This window comes from Grampus griseus (genome assembly GCF_964374135.1).
Source record: "Grampus griseus genome assembly, chromosome: 6".
NCBI lineage: Eukaryota > Metazoa > Chordata > Mammalia > Artiodactyla > Delphinidae > Grampus > Grampus griseus.
Window position 1 is genome coordinate 112,138,661 of NC_139000.1, and position 26,860 is coordinate 112,165,520.

The following is a 26,860-nucleotide window of genomic DNA, read 5'->3' on the forward strand; positions in this document are numbered from 1 at the left end:
AGAGGCTGGAAAAGCTTTGAGGTTCCTGCTGGAAGAAGCCCAGTTGCCATGAACAGACCACGAAGGGCGATTCTGGTCAGAGACCAGAAAGAAAAGAATAGACTTCTAGAGAAGGCCTCAGTTTTTTAGAGAATAAGGAATCCTGAACAGAGTTTTGGTGGTAATGTGGACAAGGAAGCCCATTCTGATGAGATCACAGATAGAAATGACAAACAGATGACTGAGGGATGGAGGAGAGGCCAACCTTGTTACAAAGTAGCAACGAGCTTAGAGGAATCATGCTCACCTCGGAGGCTTTTGTGGAAGGTACGGCTTTCGAGGGGTGAAACTGGATATTTGGCTGAGAAAATTTCAAAGTGTCAGAGAAATTGCCCGATGCCTCTTGACTGCTTATAATAAAATGCAAGGAGAGGGCTTCCCTGGTGGCGCAGTGGTTGAGAGTCCGCCTGCCGATGCAGGGGACACGGGTTTGTGCCCCGGTCCGGGAAGATCCCACATGCTGCGGAGCGCCTGGGCCTGTGAGCCATGACCACTGAGCCTGCGCGTCCGGAGCCTGTGCTCCGCAACGGGAGAGGCCACAACAGTGAGAGGCCCGCGTACCGCAAAAAAAAAAAAAGCAAGGGGAGAGACATGCCAAAGATGGAATTGTTGATCAATTATTGTGAGAATCAGGCCTGCCCCTCCCATCACAGGCCCTGAGAGCAAGGGCCTGGGGTCCACCGATTTCCAAGGAGGGGCTCTGCCCCACCCCCTGCACTCCATCGCCCCCCTGGTGGAGCAAAGCTATGGGGACATAGCTGCCTCCTCCCAGACTTCAAAGGATGCCTCCAAGAGCCTCAGGTCCAGGCAGAGAACCGAGGGGGGAGTGGGGCTGGTGCTGAGAGCCCCCGCTAGGGCCACACCAGCAGGACAGCAGAGGGGAGCCAGTGGACTCAGCTGTGGTGTGGTGAGTTCCCGTGGAGAGAGCCGCATGCCTGGGCTCCCACCCAGCAAAGTCCCCGGGGCAGGCCCTGTAGAGCCCTGCAAAGGCGGGCTCCAGAATCCCTGTGTCTGGAAGGCAGAACCTCGTGAGATGGGCCAGAGGCCAGAACACTGAGCCCAAGGTTATCCCTGAACCTTGAGGTGTGACCCACCCTTGCCCTGTTGCATTTTGGAGGTGCTGGGCGCTCTGTCTTTCCTATGTCTGTACTATGCCTGCCTCACCACTGTGGTTTGGAACCAGAGATTCACGGCTGGAGAGGAACTGGAGTCTCCCCCACATCTGCTTTCGATGGTATTTAGAGGAGACTTTGGACTGAGACTTTTGAGTTGATGACATACCAGAAGGACATGAACTTGCTGAGGGGGTAAAGGCAAAACAAACCAAGACAGCGGGCCTCGGTTTATCCAAGATACAGCTCAAAACCAGAAAGTAGTAACAGGAAAAAAAATACTGTTCTGAACTTGACCTGTTGAACCCCACTCCTCATCAAGGAACAGAAAGGGCCCTCGCTGTCCTGCCTGCCGAGAAGCGCCGGAGGGTCTGCTCACGCATCCGTGGCAGAACGCGAAGACCACTTCCCGCCTGACTTTTCATATCCCCCCATCTTGGCTCTTCCCAAGGATGCTTTCTCTTCTCTCTGGTCTCAGAGCGTCCATGGATCACCCTGATAACCAATACGTTCCTGGTTCAATCCAGTCTGTGGACCCTCTTCCCCAAAACTGTCCTTGGGGGCAGTGGCTGTCCACACTCCCTAAACGTGTGTGAGCTGCACAACCTCGAAATCTCACCTCCTTCCCTAACGGAAGTGCTCCTGATAAGTCTGTGTGGGGTGGACTGCCCCCGGCTCTAAGTAGGATGGTACCCAGCGCCTAGGTCATTTGGGGGTCATCTGGATGTACTTAGGAAATCACAGAAACCAATTCTCAGTGTCTTACACATGAGTGACCCCTAATATTTGTTAAATGATGGCCTGGATGGATAGATGAATGGTTGAAAGTGTGGTTGTGTGAGACATCAATTCCATTCCTAATTTTTAGGTAATGCATTTTTCATGTTCATTGTGACACATATATATGGCTTCTACAGTTAAAATGAAAGAAAAGGAGCACTTGGTGTCCTCTCTGTGTGATCGTCTTTTATGTGGATACCTATGTTGGGGAGGATAAAGCTAGCTACTGTAACAAGTGACTACCAACGTTTCCATGAGTTAATGTAATAAACATTTATTTCTTGCTCATGAAACAGTCCAGTCAATTCAGCTGTGCTTAGCTGGCAGTGGCTTTCCTCCCATGATGACTGAGGCATCCAGGTTCTCCTACCTTGCGGCTCTGCCATCCCCTGGGGCCACAGGGCCCTCTTCAGCCACCCAGAAGGGGAACAGTAAGTGGAGAAGGCACACATGCTTCCTGAGAAAACCTGGCCTGGACGTGACACGCATCTCTCCTGCCCACAGTGCATCAGTAACACTGCGTCACTGGACACACTGGGATGCAGGGTGGACTGGGAAATAGTCCCTGGCTGGACCACCGCCTCCCTCCTAGTACAAACTCACGCTAAGAAAAGGTGAGAGGGCTTCCCTGGTGGAGCAGTGGTTAAGAATCCGCCTGCCAGTGCAGGGGACACGGGTTCGAGCCCTGGTCCGGGAAGATCCCACATGCCGCGGAGCAAGTAAGCCCGTGCGCCACAACTGCTGAGCCCGTGTGCCACAGCTACTGAAGCCTGTGCGCCTAGAGCCTATGCTCCGCAACAAGAGAAGCCACTGCAGTGAGAAGCCTGCACACCGTAACTAAGAGTAGCCCCTGCTCACCACAACTAGAGAAAGCCCGCGTGCAGTAACGAAGACCCAACACAGCCGAAAATAAATAAATTTATGTTTAAAAAAAAGCACAAACTTTTAGTCAATAGCTAGCATCTTTGCTGTTTAACTTCAAAAGAAATACAAAACAATTAGCAAAATTTTTGTTTGTTTGTTTTTGTTTTGCGGTACACGGGCCTCTCACTGTTGTGGCCTCTCCCGTTGCGGAGCACAGGCTCCAGACGCGGAGGCTCAGCAGCCATGGCTCACGGGCCCAGCCGCTCCGCGGCATGTGGGATCTTCCCGGACCGGGGGACGAACCCACGTCCCCTGCATCGGCAGGCGGACTCCCAACCGCGGCGCCACCAGGGAAGCCCAGCAAAGATTATTTTTAACGAGAATTCCCAATGCTGTTTTGAAAAGAGCACTCTGACACACTACTTCTAAATGACAAAACGTTTTTTGCTCTAATTTCAAACTGCTTTATTTAGAAAGCAATTTGCAGTATGTGTTATGACTCTAAGTTTTTCACGTCTTGGGATCTAGCGATCCTTCTGAGGATCCACATTAAGGTAACCTTCCAAAATGTAAGATGTTGAACGTAGAGTTATGCATAGCAACAAAACGTTAGGAAAAATAGTGAAAACTTATTACTAAGAGAAAAGTTCATTATCTTATTAAACATTTGTCCAATGGCATATCTGTGTAGCCATTGAAATATTTATGAAGTATTCATGTTTTTTATGAAGCTTTACTTTTTTAGAGCAAGTTATAAAATTTTAAGAGCAGTATTATCTCAATTATTTAAAAAAAGAAACAAATAAGGAAGTACTGACTATACTAAATGTTTAGCTGAGGCTCCTTCTAGGTGGTGGGATATGATCATTTCTGTATTTTTCCATACTCTTCAGACTTTCTAAAATTAATGTATATTACAACTTTATATTCAGAAATTAAAAAATAAAATTGGAGGGTAAGGAGAATGACCTCATCCAAGACAGATATTACTCAGCAGAATTTGGTTGCATCCTTCCAGTAACTGCTCCCCGAGCTCCCATCTCCTGTCTCCTTGGCTGTTTTCCTCATTCTTGGTCTTGGCTACTGCCTACCCCACCCCCACCCCCAGAGCATCACCAGGTGAAGTCCTTGTTTCAGCTGAGCTTGGTCCCCTAATCAAGTACTAATCAATACTGCGCTTTGCTGCTGTGTCATTTGTCATTTCCTGGTAATAACACTACTTGCTCAGAATTCTAGGTCTGATCAACTCTGTGATCCTCTAAGAATAAAATGATTAGAGCAGTTCTTTGAAGGAGGCTGATCTGGAGCAAGACATCTGGAAGACTGGAGTGTGATAAAGACGACCTGATGCTTCTACCTCTTTACGTGGATACAGGATTTTCCATGTCTCCAGGACTCGTCAGTGGCCTGTGAGCTCCTGGAACACACTACCTGCATCGTCTTGGCTTTTCCAGTGCCTAACACAGTTCTGATCCATAACCGGCACTGAATAAATGTTTCGAATGAGTAAATGACTAAACAGATGGAAGGAAGGGTAACTGTTCAATGGTGGTCATGGCTGTTTGCTAATGGAGATCTGCCAGTCAATTAATATTTATTGAGAGCCCATGATGTGCCACTTGGTACTTGGAGCTAGATTCCATGAAATTGTAGTAGAAAAAAAGTGGATTGGTGCATCAGCTGGACCTGTAATCCAGTGTAAATGTGAAGGCTCAGGCATCTGTGAAGCCTTTTAAAGAGGCGTTTGGATCATCCTCCTAGTGCTAACTAAAGGATAAATGGTCCCGGGGCTACTGATCTGGAATAAGCATAGCTGGACAGGCCAGGCAGAGTTTAGTCACTGTTCAGTTGGTAGTCTGCCAGGGTGCAGTGGTCACAGGGTCAGACCAGGCTGAGTTTAGTCACTGTTCATTTGGTAGTTTGCCAGGGTCCAGTGGTCACAGACAGGGTCAGCATGCAGTATCAAAGATTAACTCAAGGACTTCCCTGGTGGTCCAGCGGTTAAGAATCCACCTGCCAATGCAGGGGACACAGGTTCGAGCCCTGGTCTGGGAAGATCCCACATGCCGCGGGGCAACTAAGCCCGTGCGCCCCAACTACTGAGTCCGTGTGCCTGGAGCCCGTGCTCCGTAACAAGAGAAGCCACTGCAATGAGAAGCCCACGCACCACAACCAAGAGTAGCCCCTGCTCACCATAACTAGAGAAAGCCCACACGCAGCAACGAAGACCCAGCGCAGCCAAAAACAAAACAAAACACACACACACAACAACAACAACAACAAACTGAAGTGGATTGCATCAAGGATTTTACATTAAAAAAAAGATGAGGGGGCTTCCGTGGTGGCGCAGTGGTTGGGAGTCCACCTGCCGATGCAGGGGACACAGGTTCGTGCCCCGGTCCGGGAAGATCCCACATGCCGCGGAGCGGCTGGGCCCGTGAGCCATGGCCGCTGAGCCTGCGCATCCGGAGCCTGTGCTCTGCAACGGGAGAGGCCACAACAGTGAGAAGCCCGCGTACCGCAAAAAAAAAAAAAAGAGATGAATTCGACAGCTCATCTGCAGTCCATCAGTGTAGCAACCACCTGGGACCAGCTCTGTCTGAAGCTGCCTCTGACTTTTGATCTGGCAACTTAGACAAAAATGGACCCCTCCCACCTCTCCCTGTCCTCTGGGTTTAACACAATCACCTGGGTTTCCCTAATTAGGTCCCTCACGATCAACAGTCCCTACAAGAAGTCCTTTCTGCCAGGACAGGCTAGGAACCTGAATGCCCTAGGGGCTCTGGGCCTTATCAATGCCAGTGCTACCCTCCAGGGGTGGGCAGTGCCTTGTCAGGGGCGCATTCCTGATTGGTAGTGTTAATGGTTCCCACATCCAGAGCCTCATACTGCTTCAGTACGAGTCTGGTTTCACCCGAGGACCTGGAATTCCAAGTGCATCCAGTCTTGTCTTTTATTTGCAGCAGCTCTCATAACAAATGCAGAAAGAGGTGTTTATTCCAGAGGCCAGATGTGACATCTGTTGTCTTGAAAGCATTAAAAAGATTGGAAATAAATATTCCTTTTAAAATCTTATCTTGGATCAGGAGCTTAAAGTTAGCTGAATCCTAGAATCAATCACTCTTAAGGAATACAGAGGAATTCTGATTCCATTTTCATTGTCTTTTATTAATCCATGTTTCACTAACAGTCTAACCCTAAATAGTAATCCCAGTGACTTTTAGCTCTAAAAAACATATTCGTTTGGTAGCTACTATTTTTGCAGCGTGTGTTTTCTCAGTCTGTACTGTGATTAGCATCCTTTTCAATTTTAGCATTTTATTGGGTCTGAGAGCCTTCAACTATGCGATCTTAAACATTTCACTGATTTTACTTGTCAATTCCCGTTTTCATACAGAGAATTTTCCTTCAAAAGTCCACCAGCACCATCACCAACAAAAATATCTGTTTTAAAGTATGTTGGTGATAATTGTGTTAACCCAAATTTGGCAAAAAAAAAAAAAAAAAAAAATCCAAACAATTACTATCTTTTCCCCCAGCAAGGTCAACAATCTTATACAAATCTATGGACACACTGTAGCTTAATTCTAGGCAGACTTCAGTTTGTCTTACTGATAAACTTTTATTAACAAAAAAGAATACCTTTCAAAGATACAGATCTCAAGAGGATCTTATTTAAGACCGACTCAGTTAAGTAAAACAAAAGCGTGGGTGGACAGAAATTGTGTGATTTCAAACCACTGAAGATGAATCAGGGCTGGGCAAGAAAAACGCGGTAGGGGAGGAACAGATAGAGGAATCTTTTAAACGAATGCAGACGAAGGAGCACCGGCCTTGCCCCAGTGAAGGCCTGGGGAGGAAGAAGACCTCCGCAGTGTCCGAGTCTGGGCCGGGGTCCATGTGCCCCCGGAGAAGCTCAGGTGGGTCAGCTCGCGGGACGCGCACGCGCGTACAAAGGGCAACCTGCCCAGCTGGCCGGGTGGGCGGGGCCTCGGCCGCGCGCTCGCTTGTGGGGGCGGGGCCTTCCCTATATTTGTGTGCGCCGCGGCGCGGAGAGGTGATTGGTCGCCCTTGAACCGGAAGCAGTCGGCGGCGTACGAGTTCTCGGCGGGACGGGCTTCATCCTGCTTCGGCTACAGGATGGTGGGCGGCGGCGGGAAGCGCAGGCCCGGCGGGGAAGGGCCGCAGGTACCGCGCTGAGGTCCAAGGGCGGCCGCGGGTCCGAGGGTGGCGCGGCGCGTTTGACCCCAGCCGCAGCGGAGAGCGGCGCCTCGCGTCCCTGCGTCCCCCGGGGGCGGGCCCGGGGCGGGTTACAGCCCGGGGTTCCCCCGGGGCCGGGTTGGCGCAGTCAGGGGCCCTCCCCCGGGGAGCGGGTTGACTCAGCCCGGTCCCCCCACAGCACGCTCCCCCAACCCTCTGGTCCGGCCGGCCCCGCCGAGTGTAGAAAGAGCTGCTGACCCCCCGGAAGGAGGGCGTCCCCGAAGGCGGGAAACGCGGCGGAGGGGTGGCCGGGCGCAGCGCCGAGCTCGGCCGCGGGGAGGCCGGGGTGGGGACGGGGGGGCGCTGACCACGGAGCGGCGTCGGCTCAGGCTTTCCTGCGGCCTCACACGTTCTGTCACCACTGCAAGAGCAGCAGGGAGTCAAGCAGGAAAGAAGTAGAGGTTTCCAAAACTCCCTCTGGCTGCGCTGTCAGCTGGATGGGGTGAGACGGTGCAGGAGGGCCGCGTTCTGGGCGTTCATTACTCCGGTCCCGCTCTCCAGGAACAGAAGGGTAAAGGATAGGGCAGCCCCTGAAGGGCACAGCCGTCCTAACCTCGAATTATTAGGGCTTTGGGGATGCAGCCAGCGTGTGAGCTCAGGCAGAGCTGAAAACACCCTTTTCTCCCTTTGAAAGGGCAGTGAACTTCTTTGACAGAGTGTTAGTCTTAGAAATAAAGCATCAAAAATTACGATTCGTCTACAGAGACTATGGCCAACGGTAATGGCCAGCATTTATGTATTCTGTGCTAGCACTGTTTGTGTATTTTTACAAATAATTTATTCCTTTTAACAACCGTGTGATAGAGGTACTACATAGCCCTTTTTTTGTAGATGAGAGAACGGCACAGAGAGGTTAGGTAACTTGCCCAGGGTGACAGAGCTGGAAATGGGAAAAGTCAGGAATCAACCAGGGCAGCCTAACCATTATGCAACACTGCCTTTCAGCGAGGTAGATTTAAGGCTCTTCTTTCTAACATCTTAAGTTTGAGCCAGTCTTTGGAAGTCTCAGCAAAGGCGGGCATACACACAGAGGGGAGGCTGGGTCAGGACTTGACATGTTTCTGCTGTTGTGTGTTTGCAGTTGAAGAGACAGCTTGAAGTGGTTGGATCTGCTGGGGGCCGGCCCACCTGGGGTTAAATGCCTGTTCTCCCACTTTCTAGTTAGGGACTCGGGGAAGTCACCTAACCTCAGTTTCCTTGTCTGTAGAATGTGGATAACAGAATCTAGCTCATAAGGAATTTCTGAGGACTAAATGAGTTAATCCATAGAAGGAGTTTAGCACAGTGGCTTGGCACCATAGTAAGTGCGTAACAGGTAGTTATTACTGACTGTTTTTACTGTTATATTTCTTACTGTTTGCTATTATCACCATCAATTTTTGGATCCCTATTTGAACAGCCTTGTTCAGTTTAATTTTTTATGACCTCATATAGACATGTTATAATCCTTGGCGTGATACATTGTTATTCTTGGTCATGGTCCTGTTTTACCTTATTCGTTTAATAATACGACAAACACCTGTGAGGCCGTTGCCCAGGCCAAGCACTGAAAGGCTGACCATCTTCATGTTGCTCACCTGTCCTGTCTGCCTAACTCCTTCCTGTCGACCCCATTCGGTGTAGCTGCGATCCTGAACTGTTTGTTTTCCTCTGTCTTCTTTTTATGGCTTTATCACCCATGAGTTTATGCCTGAACAGTATTTTTTGAACTTCATAAAAAGGCTATCATGCTGCATATAATCTTCAGGGACGTTTTTCTTTATTCAGCATTATATTATCAAGATTGATCCATACTGTGTGTGGCTCTCTTTCCTTTTCACTAAGCGTAATATTCCATTGTTCGAAAGTCCTGTAACCATTCTCCTGTCAATAGGCATTTTCATTTGTCCTGTCTTCCACTCGTAAAACAATGCCATCAAGAACATTCTTGTATATGTCATCTGGTACATAAATACACTTTGCAGACTCTGAAGGATACCCAAAATAACATCAGTAAACTTGAGCCTGCTGGAAGAATGTGAATATGAGAAACATGAGGTTAGAATTTCTCGGTCGTGACCCCTGTGGACGTCTGGGCCAGATAGGTGTTGGTTAAGGGGCCTCTCCTGTGCACTGGAGGATGTTTAGTAGCATCCCTGGCCTCTACCCACTGAACGCCAGCAGCACACACACACCCCCAAGTTTGTACAACCGAAAAGGTCTCCAGATACTGCTAAACGTGTCCCCTTGGGGGCAGAATACCTCGGGGTTGGGCAGCACTGATGTACTGATCGCTGGAAAGGAAGGACAGGAAGGAAAGGATCCAGGTTCCCAGAAAGAACAACACGCACGGCTGCTCCCAAGACTGAAGATGCGTACCCTCCAACCAAGCATTTTATTTTTGTGGGAATAGGTCACAGATGTAATAAGCATTCTAAAGCCTAGCATACTTACAGAATGAACCTATACTGCAGAGCTGCTGGAGCTGAGTTTTATAACCTAGTCTGGCCTTAAACGACCTTTTCTGAAATCATTGTTTTAACTGGTAAATCCCTTGCATCCAGTTATTTCTGGCAATTTGTTTCTGGTGTGGTCACTGAGTCTGTTTAAATGAAAGGCACGATGACACCCTGTTTACCAGAACAGGGCAAAACCTGCCATTTTCTTATTCCTCTTTTTCCTGCTGTTTACCTTTTATACTTTTTGGTTTTTTGTTTTCTGAATTTCCATTATCTTAGGGAAATATGTTTAAAAAGTTGCTGTGTGTGTCCCTCTTGACATCTATATATTATAAACTGTTCTTTCCTTTTTTTCCTCACCCAAAAGAATCCCCAGATTTTACTCAAATACCATTTATAGAGTTTTAAAGGAAACTCATAGAGTTGGGGTGAACAAAAATGAGCAATATTATTAAGCAGTCCAAGTTGCTGAAATTACTTTGGGAGAAACAAAGTTGTGTGTGCGGATTTTCAGTGTGAAAAAGCAGTCGCCGTGAAGAAGGGTAAATGCTGTGAAGCTGACGTGCCCAGTGACCTTCGAAAAGAAGTAGAAAGTCATTACAGGCTTTCTCTGCCTGAAGATTTCTATCACTTCTGGAGGTTCTGTGAAGGACTTGATCCTGAACAGCCAGCTGGTGAGTTGGTCCAGAATCTTCCTCTGGCTTCTGCCAGTGGAAAAGACAGTAGGAAACTGGACCCAGGATCTAAACAGTTCATGGAAAAGGAACTTTTCCAAACATGTTTCAAATGAGAGAAATAAAATGTCATACTAGCAAAGGTACATCATTCCACAACATGCTTTGATGAGAGTTTGCAAGAAAACAAGCACATACTTCTGTGTGTTCCAGGACTTTTAGTATGACTTAGCAGTGCTGCCCCTAGGAACTTGTCTTAAGGGTTAGGTGAACCCAAACTATGTTAAATGATACTGAAACAAAAAGCAGAAAATGCCTTAAATGCTCATCACTTACCCATCTTTCAGTGGACATACATAGTTTTAAAAGAATCAGGCAGATTTTTAAGCGATGATGAACTATCATGCCTGGAATATTTCAAAAGAAAAAAGAGAGTAGCATATGCTGCCGTTAGTATTTTTAGGTCAAGAATACACACACACACACACACACATCCCTACATACTTCCTATGTGCGTATACTATCTCTGAAAAGGTACACTAAAAACTGATAATGTAACAGTTACTTTGCATTGTTACCCTTTGGTACTGTTTAAATGTCTTCACATGAGGTGGGGGGAAGCAGTCCCAGAGACTGCTGACGAAAATGTGTACTGGGAGATAACTGAATTTTGGCAGTATATCAAAACACTGCAACCATGCAGCACCTTCTCAAAAAGTACTCATGGATGTGTACAAACATGTGTTAGCAAAGATATTCACTGAAGCATTGTTTAGAATAAAAAAGAAACAGTAAATGCCTAGCAATGGTAGACATATTAAAGAAACATTTAATAGTATAAGAAACTATTCAGAAGATTTAAATGAGGACAGGATGACGAACAAAAAAACACTACAAAACAGCATGATCTCCATTTAAAACATCTATATATTTATATCTGTTCGTAGAGGGGGGGAAATTAAACTGTCCCCATGCTTTTTTTTCACATTGTTACCTCTTCCAAGAATTTCCTTCCTCTCTCCATCCTCACCTCCTTGCATATCCAGGTCCTGCCTGAAGTGCTTGCCTCGCTCTTAGAGAAGCACGAAGGCCCATCTGATGCTGTAAACGTGTACATTTGAACAGACTTGATGGCTGATCTGTGGATGGAAAAAGAAGGTGGGCTCATCCAGGATTAGGGTGAGCCAGATGGATGGTCAAGGAGGCAATGAGTCGAGAGTGATAATTAGCTGAGGTGGAGGGAAGGGGAAGGAAATACTTACATTAAACACATTTTTAGTTAAATTATTCGTCCTCATGTGCTGTCTGTTGCCTCTCCCTTGGTCTGGATGTGCTACAAGTATTTGAGACCGACAGCAACACAGTAATGAGACAAGGTAAAGGTTTGCAGTGCATAGGAACACAAAGCAGTCTTGTTTTGGCCAAAATAAGAAACAGCAGGAATGTTTGAAATGTCATCAGTGGTAAAGTTAAGAGGGAATCCTAGCCACATCTTCATTGCTCTGATTTCTTTTCCATTGAGTATTTACAACTAACATCTTCACATGTAACTAAAGACTTTTTTCTTTTCCTTTAGAAGCTCTTTTTTAAGACAACTGCTTAGAAATATTTTCTGAATGAAAGGCAGTATTTCCTGTCTGCCTCCAGAAAGGCACTGTCTAAATAAACATATTTAATTTATAGATTCACTTTCTGCAAGCCTTGGACTTCGATTAGTGGGTCCTTATGATATCCTTGCCGGAAGACATAAAATGAAGAAAAAGTCAGCAAGCCTGAACTTTAACCTTCACTGGAGATTTTACTATGATCCTCCTGAGTTCCAGACCATTATTATTGGAGATCGTAAAACTGAGTTCCACATGGGCTATTTCAGGTAAAGGGGCTTTTCTTCTCCTAAAATACAGCTACTGTCCCTGTAATGAGCGTAAGCAGATGTTCACTGGCCTCACCCAAGGTGAAGGACATGTACCCTCTCCTGGTGGGTACACAGGCTGTCTGCCGTTCTAAGCTACTAACCTACCCTGGGACGGGTGAGCTCGTTAGGCTGAACCTCTCCAGCTTTTCCTCTGTAGTTATAAACTTTTTTTTTCCTTTTGAGTTCAGAAAAGCTCTTCTAGCTTAGGAAAGGTAATTTAGAGCAGCTGCTGTGACTTAAGTTGGCCCTGTGCTTCCAGGGGCCATAGAATTAAGAACGCGGTTTGGAGGCAGGCTGGTCCTCCTACTTACTACCTGGCTCACCCTGTGCCAGTGACTTGCTGTGACTCAGTTTCCTGTCCTGTGATCATCAGACACGCCCAACGGGAATGTTCGGAGGGTTAAATGATACATGCGGGAAGCTTAGACTCTTAGAAGTCGCGCTGTGGGTGGGGGGTGGCTCCTCCACTTGGAGCGGCGCTGGCGCTGACAGCGAGGCGGGGAGAAGAGGACGTGGAGAAGGTGTGCAGGGGTGCCAGGGAGCCGTGGGCGCGCGGGGCTGGGAGCTGGGGCGCCGGGGTCTGCTGGCTTCCTGCTGCCTCACCAGGACCTCGGCCGAGTCGCTTCGTCTCCATCGGTTCCCTCAGGCGTAGAGTAAAGGGATTTGGTTATAGATGTGAACCGGCTCCTTACGCTGCCAATGTTTTATGATCCTTTCTGTCCTGTTTCTTTTGGTTTTTCCACCTTTCTTTTTTTCACGGACTGTTAAACTGGGGTAGAGATGATTGTGTATAATTTCACCTCCTTTTAACAAGCTTTATTCTTTCCTTCTTTGTACTCAGGTATAAAAGTAACTAGGTCCTAAGAATCTTAATTTTAGGTTCTGTTATATAAATAAGATTTGTTATAGATATTCGTAAGAAAACTAGAGCTTAAACCTGGCAAATTCATTGGCAGTTTTTGAAACATGCAGATATAATTTGTTGTTTATAGACCTAAAATTCTACTTTGCTGATAATACAAATTATGGGCAGCTAAATTTGTAATATCTTTTGCTTAAACAGGGATTCTCCTGATGAACTTCCTGTATTTGTCGCTACAAATGAAGCAAAGAAAAATTGTATAATTGTTCAAAATGGAGATAATGTGTTTGCTGCAGTCAAGTAAGAAAATGTTTTATTTCAGTATGTCTCCTATTTATATTGGTTTACAATTTTTGTACTGTATCAGTCCATCTCTGAGGGGAAATGAGGTAACCAAAAATTTTTAGATACCTGGAGATCATTTACATGACTTTTGCAGGCATCTTATCCACACTTCAACTTTTCGCCAAACAACAGACCTCTTTTATAACTAATCATTTAATGAAAATATTACTTAATCTTGACCTTGTTTGTCCCGTGGCAAACTCAAAAGATTTTTTAGGCATCTTAGGTCAAACAGTCTTGAAGAGTTCGTTCCGAGAACCTGTGGTATGTGGTTGAGACGGAAGGTTGAGTGCAGTGAAGCCACTGTCAGGGCACATCGCAGGGAGCCGGAGCGCCAGCTGCGGCCACACGAGTGCTCCGGGACCGCGTGGTCTGGCAGAACCTGCGCCGGTGAGAGTGGGCCCCTGCCCGCCTCCCCTCCACCCGGGAGGCTAAGACCTCTGCGTGCAGGTAGGGCCGGAGCTGGACCGCCACCCCACGAGGTCAGGGCCCCGCGTCTGCAGCCGGGTGGGGCATCAGCCCTGTCCGGAACGCGAGCTGAAGCGCAGGGCAGGTGGTGCGGCAGCGCCGGGGCGGCTCAGAGCCCAGCCAGGGAGCCGCCCACGGTGCACAGACACAGACACCATCCGGAGCTGCCACAGCAGGTGGGCCGTGGACACTAATAAAATGAAGAAAGCACCTTCACCACCTTGAGCAAAATAAGTAGACCATGTTTTGTGTGATCTCTTTACCCTACTTTTTCTTTTTTTTAATTACTTGATTTATTTATTTGTTTTTGGCTGCGTTGGGTCTTCTTGCTGCACGCAGGCTTTCTCTAGTTGTGTCAAGCGGGGGCTACTCTTCACTGCGGTGGCTTCTCTTGTTGTGGAGCACGGGCTCTCGGTGTGCAGGCTCAGTAGTTGTGGCATGCAGGCTCAGTAGTTGTGGCTCGCGGGCTCTAGAGCGCAGGCTCAGTAGTTGTGGCATGTGGACTTTAGTAGTTGTGCCATGCGGGCTTCAGTAGTTGTGGCTCACAGACTCTAGAGCACAGGTTCAGTAGTTGTGGCACACGGGCTCTAGAGTGCAGGCTCATTAGTTGTGGCGTGTGGGATTCAGTAGTTGTGGTGTGTGGGCTTCAGTAGTTGTGGCTCACAGACTCTAGAGCACAGGTTCAGTAGTTGTGGCACGGGCTCTAGAGCGCAGGCTCATTAGTTGTGGCCTGTGGGATTCAGTAGTTGTGGCATGTGGGCTTCAGTAGTTGTGGCACGTGGGCTTCAGTAGTTGTGGCATGCGGGCTTACGTAGTTGTGGCTTGTGGGCTCTACAGCACAGGCTCAGTAGTTGTGGCGTGCAGCCTTCAGTAGTTGTGGCTCATGGGCTCTAGAGTGCCGGCTCAGTAGTTGTGGCGTGTGGACTTTAGTAGTTGTGGCACGCGGGCTCAGTAGTTGTGGTATGTGGGCTTCAGTAGTTGTGGCACACGGGCTTCAGTCGTTGTGGCGCATGGGCTCTAGAGCTCAGGCTCATTAGTTGTGGCGTGTGGACTTTAGTAGTTGTGGCACGCGGGCTCAGTAGTTGTGGTATGTGGGCTTCAGTAGTTGTGGCGCATGGGCTCTAGAGCTCAGGCTCATTAGTTGTGGCGTGTGGGCTTCAGTAGTTGTGGCACATGGGCTTCAGTAGTTGTGGCACGCAGGCTTAAGTAGTTGTGGCATGCGGGCTTAAGTAGTTGTGGCGTGCGGGCTTCAGTAGTTGTGGCTCATGGGCTTTAGAGTGCAAGCTCAGTAGTTGTGGCATGCGGGCTTCAGTAGTTGCAGCCCGCGGGCTCTGGAGCACAGGCTCAGTAGTTGCGGCGTGCGGGCTTCAGTAGTTGTGGCTCTTGGGCACTAGAGCGCCGGCTCAGTAGTTTTGGCGTGTGAACTTCAGTAGTTGTGGCATGCGGGCTTCAGTAGTTGTGGCTCTCAGGCTCTACAGCGCAGGCTCAGTAGTTGTGGCTCATGGGCTTAGTTGCTCCACGGCATGTGGGATCTTCCCGGACCAGGGCTTGAACCCGTGTCCCCTGCACTGGCAGGTGGATTCTTAACCACTGTGCCACCAGGGAAGTCCCTACCCTACTTTTTAAAAGACTTTCATTCCCTGTGATTTAATAGCACAAATTTGCAGTAAACAGAAAACTAGGTCGATCAGTGCACCTGCTGGGCTGCTGTGTGCATACTGGTGTATCTAAAGGGCATGGGAGATGTCCCAGAAAGGCTCTTTTTTCTTTTCTGATAACTCTGAAATTTATAGAAGACGTTGCTTGCTGTTTATAGTTCTCTACACCCTTCAGATTTATTGTTGAATTTAAATTGGTCCTGTCTTTATTGGAAACAACTGTAGTTATTTCCTTATTGTCTGTCTCTTGCACTAACGTGTAAGTTCATGAGGGCAGAGGCTTTTTCTTGTGCACAGCACTTGCTTTGTAGATGCTCGGTGAATCATTCCACAAACACTCTGACAGCAAAAACAACTAAGTTTTCATTAATCCTAGTGGTCTTACAAAAAAAAGAAGAAAGATACAGTTGTTATCGAAAATAATGCAAGATCATTCTGGTATTTTTTTAGCTTACTGGAGAACACAGAAAAGGAAATAGAAAACAAAAATACATTGGTGATAGATTTATAACTTAGGTGAAGACCAGCAAGTGAGTATATTTGAGTACCTAATGCTATTTCACACAAAAAATGTTTTGCACCTTCAATAATTTATCTCAAATATAAAGGTAAAAAGGTTATTATACTTTTCAAGTGTTACAGTATATATAGTATTCTTTTTTGAGACTTTACTTAAATCAGCTAATCAAAACAATTTCTATATCAGCCTCAGTAATGTCTTTTAAGGTAGACCGTTTGTTATACACAAATTATTTTTATGCCCAGGGAAAGTAGTTCTCTTTGTGTAATATTTAATAGTAGCCAAAGAAATGCAAATTCAGCTAACAAAGATGAGTAAAGATTAAAGAATGGTAATACCCAAGGATGGTTAGGGTATAAGAAACCTTTCTGACATGTGTTAATTGGTAAGACGTTTGTGGAAAGCAGTTGGAATAAGGTTGTTTAAATATTTTTTCAAAGATTACTTAACAGATAATGAACATTGCCAGCTAATATGCTATACCTTAAATCGGTGATTCCATTTTTAGCTATTTATCTGAAGAAATTTTGGATGGGTGCACATAAATATCTGTGTATATTTCAGATTATTTATAAAAAGGAAAAATTAGAAAAAACATACATATCCAGCAGTTAGAGAAAATTAGGTAACTAAATAGAAAATGTCCACAAAGTGTAACACCAGGATATTGATCTGTTGTTTTGGGAAGGAGCTGATACATTATGTGAAGAGGTCAAATAACAGAACAGTGTGGAACGGTTCCCTTTTCACAGCTTCTAATGCACACGGAGAGAAATCTAGATAGATTGAAAGTTTTAAAATACTTATCTTTGGACAACAAAATTAGGAATGATTTTCTTTTTATTCTGTTCTTTTCCCTAAAATAATTGTAGCAATAGTTTGGACCTCATATACCTCCTAAAAGGTCTCAGGGGTCCCTGGGGTCCACAGACCACTATTTGACCACTGCTGTTTAGTTAATGGTTTCAAACCTGACTACACACGGATGCCTCCCGGGCTTGTGGTTAAGAGCTTCACCTCAGCTTCATTCACTTCAGCATGTCTAGAGCAGGACTCGGGAACGTTCTTTAAAAATACATGTTCCAGGGGCTTCCCTGGTGGTACAGTGGTTGAGAGTCCGCCTGCTGATGCAGGGGACACGGGTTCGTGCCCCGGTCCGGGAAGATCCTACATGCCGTGGAGCGGCTGGGCCCGTGAGCCATGGCCGCTGAGCCTGCGCGTCTGGAACCTGTGCTCCGCAATGGGAGAGGCCACAACAGTGAGAGGCCCGCGTACCGGGAAAAAAAAAAAAAAAAAAGTTCCAGGTGTATCTAAGTGTAGATATACTTAGAGATCTCAAACCTGTATGTCTATAATTTTAATTCTTAAGTTTAAAAAATTCATTTCAAGTGAATGTTTTAAGTGAATGAACATTCATTTTAACGAACATTTAATGAACGCTTCCTTTGTACGGGCCTATAGACCATTTAAAACACTTGGTGCGTAGTACAAGAGTACGTGTAGGCAAGGTATCAGCTCTTGGGTCGAGACGTGCTGCTAAATAGGCTCTTTTCCTCTTGTCTGCACCCCCAGTATTCTCTGCCACCCTACGTTGGTGTACTGGGTGCTTTCAACCAGGAACCCAGGAGGTTCTGACGTGTAGTCACGTTTAAAACCATTAACTTAACAGCAGCTATCAAACAGTGGGGTGTGGCCCCCAGGGGTGCCTGCCCACTTCCCAGGAGGCCTGTGAGCTGCAAACTCTGGGTGATGACAGGGTGTCGTTCTCACACCAACAGCACAAAGGTGGAGGCGGGTAAGCCCTGCTGGAGCCTCAACGGGGTCGGGGCAGTGGACCTGGTGGGCAGCGGACCGTGGGTTATCACGGCTGGGATGTGACGCGGGTGTCCCTACGGAGGTCCGTGATGACACAGTAAAGGCGGATCAGATCCCTGCCGCTGGGCACGTGTCTTCTTAACGTCCTGCGTGACGGGAGGCACTTCGGCACACTTAGGTGTTAGGGTTTGTCTCGAGGAAAAAGGTCTTGTGAGGCTGAGTTGTGAGCTCAGCTTTTTTCACTTTGCTGAAGAGAGGGACTGGCAGACACTGGTTACTCTGACATGAGTGTTTGGCCGGCGTTGTCTCAAACGAACCGATGAAAACAACGGACTGTGTTTGTCGCCAGTGTTAAAACTTAAGATTTCAAAAGCAAACATTAGAATTGGGGAGAGTTGTAACCACCCTCGTGAGCTTGACAGCTTCTCACTTCCTGAAGACTTCGCTAACGAGGTTGGTAGTACTATTAATGAATGTGGTTTTTTCATATTGTGATAGAATGGAGTAAATCAAATACAGTGAAAAGGGTCACTCTTTGGGAGATCTGCATAACTTAGTGAACCAGTGTTTTCTGCATGACCACTGCAGGACTCACTCAAGGTTCACAGTCTCCCATTAGGTTTAATGGGACAGCACAGAAAGTTCTGGCTGTTTCCATGTGCACATTGCAGCAGAGTATTGCAGCAGAGTATTAGGTTTGAAGCTGAGAGACAAAAGCTTAATAAACTGGAATGGAAGTGGTCCTATAATGTGATAAGGATGAGAAGACCAGTACTGAGGGCCGTCAGGAGAGGTGGACGTCCTCTGAGAGGGTGTTTCCCGTGGGCCTGATGAAGGCGAGAGCCTCCCGGGAGGAAGGGTGCTGTGGACAGAGAAAAGCAGCCCCGGGGCCCTGGCGTCGCTGGTGTGCTTTGTATGGTTGTTGTAGATAGAGCCTCTTGATACGCGGCTGGTGAAGTTGAAGGTGAGATTTACTGTGATGCTGTGCTGTAATCATGAGACCGTGATTTTGGTGGTCTTGGCTTCTGTGGCACTTTAAATCCACGCACACTAATTCTGTCAGCTTGGGTAAGCTGATTATCCTCTGTGCCTTAGTTTCCTGATCTGTAAAATGGGGATCAGAATAGCACCTGCAGCGCCCATCCCATAGCAAACTGCTGGATGTTAGTGGTGGGCAGGAGCGGGTTTCCTCCTGGGAGCCTGGTAGTGGCTGCAGGAAGGGGACCAACTGTGTCCAGCTGGGCACTGTTTCCAGCTCTTCCTTTCACTCTTGCTCTGATGGCAAAAGTCTTTTTTTTTTTTTTTAATTTTTATTGGAGTATAGTTGATTTACAATGTTGTGTTAGTTTCAGGTGTACAGCAAAGCGAATCAGTTATACATATATCCCCTCCTTTTCAGATTCTTTTCCCATATAGGCCATTACAGAGTACAGAGTAGAGTTCCCTGTGCTGTACAGTAGGGCCTTATTAGTTATCTATTTTGTATATGGTAGTGTGTGTATATGCCAGTCCAAATTTCCCAATTTATCCCTCCCTCTTACCCCCTGGTAACCATAAGTTTGTTTTCTACATCTGTAACTATTTCTGTTTTGTAGATAGGTTCATTTGTACCCTTTTTTTTAGATTCCACATATAAGTGATATCATATGATATTTGTCTTTCTCTATCTGACTTAGTTCACTCAGTATGACAATCTCTAGGTCCATCCATGTGCTGCAAATGGCATTATTTTGTTCTTTTATAGCTGAGTAATATTCTTTATCCATTCCTGTGTCAGTGGACGTTTAGGTTGCTTCCATGTCCTGGCTATTGTAAATAGTGCTGCAGTGAACATAAGGGTGCATGTATCTTTTTGAATTAGGGTTTTCTCCAGACATATGCCCAGGAGTGGGATCTGGTAAACCTAATTTTAGTTTTTAAAGGAACCTCCATGCTGTTTAACATAGTGGCTGTACCAGTTTGCATTCCCACCAGCAGTGTAAGAGGGTTCCCTTTTCTCCACACCCTCTGCAGCATTCTTAACATAAAATTATTTCCGTAACTGGCAATAATATATTGTACTGTTCACATACCTTTAAAAAATATTTTGAATTGTGCTTTCGTATCAGCTTATAGAATAGTTTTGCTTTCCTTTTATATTTTTTAAATTTATCTTAATGCAGATTTGAAGGTAACATTGAAAAGAATCTCTGATGCTTAAGTATTCTAAACGTCCTCTGGCTCTTTAAGAGTAGAAAATCCTTTTTGGTGTCTCCACACTCTTCTCTCCTGTTACGTCGGCCTTCTCTAAGGCGGTACGCCGCCGATCTCAGCATCAAGCGACGCGACGGGAACTTGGCTTAACCTCATTCTGCTAATACCCTGTGTCTTTGTTGTAGACATTACAGAGATAATACAGACAAATCTTGTTTGCTGTTTCTGTGACTGGCAGCTGTTTATTAATAGTGCTTTTCTCTTGCTTGAAGAACCTGTTCGGGATTCTGGGGGGCTCTGGTGGTGGTTCTGCAGTCTTTCCCTTGCATGGAGTTTGATGTCTGTAACTCGGCTCCCCGTAACTTCCCAAGGTCTGTGTGCTTAGCACAATGGCCTGCATACTAATGAGGGCTTTTACTTCTTTTTCAGATTATTTTTGATGAAAAAACTTAAAGAAGTAACAGATAAAAAGAAAACTAGTCTCTTGAAAACCATAGATGAGAAACTCACAGAAGCAGCCAGAGAACTGGGGTTCTCACTGGAACAGAGAACCGTGAAGATGAAACAGAGAGATAAGAAAGTATGGTTTATGTCTGTTAGTCTCTGACTCTCCTGCTGTTTTAATAGGGGGTTTTCCTCTCTTGATTGCTTGCCACCTGCACCTTCTCTCCATCCCTCGCTGCCCTGTCCTGGGGAGAGCTGGACGCTGCCCTCGCGGGGCTCCCTCGGAGGCTGTCCAGGGTCTGGCCTGGGAGGTCCTGCAGGTTGTTGGCCAGGCTGGGTCGCGTGACGCAGTGCCCTTGCGGCGGGTGCAGAACTCAGCCAGGCCTTCTCACTCGTTAATCTTGATTTACCAGTTTCCTGTAGAAGAGTGAAAGCGGCTTTGTACATAATATTTGCTTAAATTTCTTTCTTTAATGGCTAAGGTCTGTTGATTTCGTGCCAAGAGTTTTGGGGGTAGATGTGTAAAGGTCTGCCTTACAGTGCCTTATAGTTATAGCCCCTCAGGCAGTTGGCGTTTGAGAGTGGTGTGTCCTGAGGTGTGTAAATCTCTAGGAAATGGTGCATGAGGAGGCCCCTCTCCTTTGCCTATGGAGCCCACCAGCCAACGCTTCCCTTGGCACCTGCAGTGTGAGTGGTTTTGTAAACAGCAAATACTTCTTGGGTTTTGGATCCTTTGGGTTTTTCACTTACAATTGTCAGAGTGAGTTAACAGAGAAGCTAGAAGAATTCTTGCCTGGGGTAAATGAGAATTGTGTAGGACTCTGTCCTAATCACCCTGAGGAAGGAGGGCGTTCATCACCGGAGTCCGGGCAGCCAGCCTCTCAGCAGTGTCTCCTGTGTGTGGCTGCTTCATCTGCGTGTTCTAGGCCAAATAAAGTACTCGTTAACCCAGAATAAACTAGTGCTGGCTTACTTAGTTATTGAAAATCCTACTTCAGCGCTTTTTCTGACCTTGACACGGCTGCAGGGGTGATGTTCTGATAAGTTATAGTCACTGAATCGCAGTCTTATCAACTCTTTCTTTAGTCCTTGAGGTCGGAAGCAGTTTCTAAAAATGTTCATTTGAATGAAACTCCTTGCAATGGGGCATTTTTCAGTTGCTCTAAGATTTCATATTGCCATTTCACCTTTCTAGTTTTCATAGGGAGCCTCTCGCACCTTATAGGGTAGGAAGGGGAGCATTTCTCACCCCGTTGTGACGTATCCTAATTTGTCTTGACTAACGACTAAGCTGCTGCGAGCAGACAGCTGCCAGCAGCACATTCTGTCATCAGCAGTAATTTCAGATGAGATTTCATTCATTCTTCCCCATAACTATAAATTAGATAGGAGTCTAATGTAATCTGAGTCTTAATCTAAATTTATTAGATTAAGTTTCATAGGAATGTTTGTCCTGGCCCCCTTCCCCCATGAGGTTTCTTTTTAGTATTTGTTCTTACAAAGATAGCTGGTAAACACAAATTCAAAGAAAAAAAGAACTTCTAAGACAACCATGATTTTATCTTCCCAAAGACAACATGTGGTGATAATGCTTCCAGATCCTTTTCTATTATAAGTTTATTCTTTTATTGTTACTGTGAGATCTTCATGGAATAAATATTTTTCTAGTCCACTAGCATGTGAGTTGGTGACTCGGGCCTTCTGTGTGGAGGTAGCACGTGCATCCTAGGGTAATGGAGCACTCCATGGCACGCTAGCAATCTGTGTTTATACCAGCCGTGCCTTGTAGTGCTTTGGCCGGAGGTCCTTGTGAGCTGCTCATTCCACCCCTACAACCGACAGGCAAGCACAGTAGGTTTGCAGAGGCTGTGCTCCTTGTGCAGAATTTTACATGACAGATCTGAGACCTAAACTCACATCTTTCATAGCTAGCATTCCTTTCACCCTATCTGACTAACTGGCTGTGTGCCACTTTACCTCTTCCAGTACCTAGATGTCACTTTTAAAATCGACATTGAGTTAATGTCGCTGTAAAATGAGGGTCCGTCATTCTGTCCACCTCTAGTTCTGATGCCTCACATCACCCACCCTTGTGCAGGGTTTTCCTAAACTGGTAATCTGATTCTTCGTAATAAAATCAGGATTTTGATGCTTTACTAGTAACTGATACCTCTTTATGGACAATTAGTACAGTTTCTCATCAGTGAAAATACGTACATAGTGTGGCTTTTTGTTGGGTGTCAGCCTGAGTCGGGCAGAAGACAGTCGTGCCATCACTGTGGCCTTTTGCGTTCAGCGTCAGCACTGCTTTGTGAACACACTGTGGTCGTCACTCCATGTGCTGCACGGCACGTCTGCCACACAAGGGCGCTGCGCTTATGTTCAGAGTTTAGGGTGCTGAAAACTCCACTCATGCAGACAGCCTGCCATAAATAACGGTTCGCACCTTTACTTGCACACTTACCTGATTATTTCCTTAGAAGAAATTCCTAGATGTAGTATTGCCAGGTCCAAAGTGGTTTTTAAAAAAAATTTATACAGGTATAAAAAAAATTAAGTGTGTGTGTGTTTTCTCTGTTTGCAGAACTCCCCCCCCCCAGGAGTTGGACTCCTTTGCACCCCACCTGCAGGGGCTGTGCGCCCCTTTCCCTGGGTCCTCGCCGGTGCTGGTCTTACCAATCCCTTTGGTCTTTCCATCCTGAAAAGTATAAAATGATCTACCATTGTTTCCATCAGCATTTCTTTGATTGTAAAGGACATTAAATTGTTTTCATTTCTCCACTGGCCATTTATATTTCTTCTGTGAACTGCTTGAACTTTGCCCGTTTTTCCATCAGGTTAGAATTACTTGTGTTTTCATTTGGGTGTTAAGTCTTTTCCATTATTTGTAAGACTTGCTTTATAAAGACATTCATCTTTATTAACTTTATTGTTATATGTATATATTGCAGATGTTTTTCATCATTTGTGTTAATTTTGTTCTTGGTTTTTACTTGATTTGTTAATTTTTTTAATCTTTGGCTGCATTGGGTCTTTGTTGCTGTGCACGGGCTTTCTCTAGTTGTGGCGAACAGGGGCTACTCTTCGTTGTGGTGTGCGGGCTTCTCGTTGTGGTGGCTTCTCTTGTTGCGGAGCACAGGCTCTAGGCACGCGGGCTTCAGTAGTTGCAGCACGTGAGCTCAGGAGTTGTGGCTCACGGGCTCTAGAGCGCAGGCTCAGTAGTTGTGGTGCACAGGCTTAGTTGCTCTGCGGCATGTGGGATCTTCCCAGACCAGGGCTTGAACCCGTGTCCCCTGCATTGGGAGGTGGATTCTTAACCACTGCACCACCAGGGAAGTCTAATTTTTTTTTTTTTTAATGTAGTCAAGTCTATAAGTCTTTTCCTTCTCCAACCCAAAATCATATAAAATATTTGCCTTTTCTTCTAGTAGTTTTATGGGTTTTACATTTAATTCTAAAATTCAACTGCAAGTTATTTTGGTATCAGGAGTAAGATACAACGTAACTGTGACTTCATTTGTTTTTTCCCAAGGGGTGAGCAGTTGTCTTGGGACTTGTTTGGAATAACCTGTCCCCTGGGTTGCTTAATGAAGGACAGTGAAAGCAGCGAGAGGGTGGAGAGCTGGTACAGAGACTTGGGGGCGAGGACCTTAAAACTGAGAGCGTCCTTCCCTCAGGAATGTCACTGGACTGCACAGAGATACTGGAAGCAGATGTTTTGTTCAGCAAAGACCTAAGAATGCCACTAGTGTAAGAGAAATATGCAGACTGGAAGGGTTATGATGGGGGTTGTGTTTGGACCTCTGTTTGTCTTTGAAAATTAACACTTAAGAAAAGCTCACCGGTTTATGTTATTTGCCTCCACGAAGGGCACCACAACACTAGAAACTGCCCTACTTTGGGGAAGTTTGCTGACGAGCCTGAATTTTCCAGGTAGAAATGGGGGACCTGAATTTCACAAGATGGAAAGGAGTTCTGCCTTCCACGTCTTCCTGCTGACAAAAACCATTCCTTCTCCTTCAGGGCCCAGTCCCTCAGGCTCTCTGCCTAGAGGATCCCATGGCCGTGGATGGAACTGACACCGCGCCCTGCTTCCTGTAGTGGGACGCACGGCGCAGACTTAAGACAGCTGACACAGTTAATGAAAGCCGGCTGTTTCACTGTCGTACTTACTTCAAGTGCTTGACTTCTAGCTAATTTTAAAGGAAAGAAATATTAAACTTGTGCCCTGGGGTCCAAATTTACTGAAATAAAAGGGCCATTGAATGTTGCGTTTTGGCAGAAGTCTTGCGGGTTTGTGAGTGTGCTTTGTTTCGGGGTTTTTTTCCCCCCTGTTGTTTTCGTCTATTTACAGTGACTAAATTTTGTTTTTTTTTTCCTTTTATTTAGGTCGTGACAAAGACCTTTCATGGGGCAGGCTTGGTTGTCCCAGTAGATAAAAATGATGTGGGATACAGAGAGCTCCCTGAAACGGATGGTAACGTATTTCTCACATGAACATGTGTATGTGCGTTAATGTATATGGAGAAAGGTTTCCTTATGTTGAGAAGTAGGTCAGGACATGTGCCATTTGGGGAACAGTCACCTCCCCTTAGTGAAGAAGGGCTCAGGCTTTATGGTCAGTGAAGCCTGAACTGAAGCTGGGTTTGCCGCTGTGTAGCCTTAGCAAGTTATTGAACTACCCTGAACCGTGGTCTTCTTCATCCGCCATACGGGTAGTAGTGGTGAATACCATCCGTAGGGGTGTTTGGGGTGTAACCGAGCACGTAAGTGCTTAGCACACTGCTTGCCTGATAGCGCTCAAAACAGTATTTTTACAAGTTTAAAGAATGTGAACCTCTGGTCTAGGTGACTTTTTCTGAACTATTTCAGAGCCTTTGACATTGTAGCCATCAACATACAATATAGTAATTAGTGGGACAGCACGCGTTTGTTTAGTGCTTTGTGACCAGTCTTGCATCTGTATGTAAGTCTGATTAGCTTTTAGAAGCCAGTGCTGAGTTACTTCATCTGTAAGTATAAAAACGACACAAAATCTAATTATTGCCATGTTGAAAACAGAGGATGAAAATCGCTTCCCAGCTCCCCCTGCCCAACCCCCTTTACTTGAGCACCCCCGAGGGCACCACCTTCTCGTCACCCTGCTCCCTTGGGGGCAGCGGGGCGAGGGGCACTCAGAGAGAGGGAATTAGAGGCGCCCCTGCGCAGCACGTAAAATGCAGGCCCTCGCTTGTTCAGAACAGAGCTGTGGCCTCAGCTGCCCTCCGCCTGGAGGACTCCCAGGGAAAAGCACTGCATGTGGGCCCCGCGGTGGAGGGGCTGAACTTGTGGTCTGGTTTGGTGTTAACTCACTTCCATGTAAAAACTGCAGCAGCGTTAAGTTTTTCCTACATTGACCATGTGTAGAAATGATGCTGTTTCGGATATGTTGGGCTAAATTAGATAGCTTAAGATTACTTTCACATTTCTGTTTTGGTATGATGCCAAGGTGGGTTACACGCGCAGCCTGCTGCACACGCGCTGCACACGCGGGACCTTCCTGGACCTCCTCCCTGAGGCCGGAGGGGAGAGGGGCTGTGTCCCGGGGGCGGGGGTCAAACCCTGGTCTTCGCCGCCTCCCTGTGAGCCGGTCCACCCCGAGCTTTAGCAGCAGCTTTACTGTCCTGTTGGGGAGGCTGAGGGCATTTGTTACAGCGATCGCGCTGGGTGTTCAATTGCGGGGCCCTGGAGAAAACCGTTACCTCCCCTGGTTGGGGTTCTGGGTTTTATGTCCAGGGTCACTTTTATCTACTTGTACTTTTTTCTAACGTTCTAGCATTAGATCCTTCCGTGGTTTATTTATTTTTGAATGAGAAGTGGTAGCAGACATAGTTAAGGATCTAGTGTCTCGCTGTTTTGTTTGCCAGGAGGTGTAAGTGGCTGGCGGTCTGTGGACGGGTGACAGCGCTCAGCGGGTCACAGTGAAGTCTGCTCCTGACCAGTTTCCCCCGAGGCTCACGACACATAACGCTGTAACGTGGCCCGGGGGATACCATTTATTGAGCACTGGATCGTGTCGTGGTTGACGCTGTCGGGGGATGTGTACGCAGTGTTAACTCAGTCCTCACCCAGGCCTTTACGCGGCTCTTATTCTCACGTCCGGGAGGTGGGGACCTGAGACGTGGCTCTGAGTGTCGCGTGATCGCCGAGCTGGCGGCCTGACTTCCCTGCGCTGCAGCCTGTGGCTCCGCGCCATGAGCGGGGGGGGGGCGGTGGCAGCGGGGAGCAGAGCAGCAGCAGGCACTGAAGCGTGGTGACAGTGGAGGCTGCTCGCACAGTCTCGCAGTTTGGGTTCCGTGAGGCGACGCGCTGCAGAATGTTGCCGGTGGAAGAACATGTCTGTCCTCCAGTAAACGTGTCACTGCTGTCTGTCCACTGCAGTACTGCCTGCCACGGGGCGGGGGCAGAACGCAGCCCGTGCCGGGTGTGTGCCG

The 26,860-nt window shown here is 46.7% G+C and overlaps 1 protein-coding gene across 2 annotated transcripts in view; it reads left to right on the top strand.

Moving 5' to 3' along the window:
* Positions 1–26,860, top strand: part of HPF1 (histone PARylation factor 1) — an 83,655-nt gene that overhangs the window by 53,753 nt on the left and 3,042 nt on the right. The window contains exons 1-6 of one of the 2 annotated variants that reach the window (XM_082655829.1): positions 6,873–6,983; positions 10,008–10,167; positions 11,851–12,040; positions 13,146–13,244; positions 20,373–20,523; positions 24,777–24,864. In XM_082655829.1, coding sequence (XP_082511955.1) covers positions 6,936–6,983; positions 10,008–10,167; positions 11,851–12,040; positions 13,146–13,244; positions 20,373–20,523; positions 24,777–24,864 — 736 coding nt within the window. In that variant the 5' untranslated portion in view covers positions 6,873–6,935. Of the gene's footprint in view, positions 1–6,872; positions 6,984–10,007; positions 10,168–11,850; positions 12,041–13,145; positions 13,245–20,372; positions 20,524–24,776; positions 24,865–26,860 lie in introns of those variants that run through there. The other variant, XM_082655830.1, reaches the window with a different exon arrangement.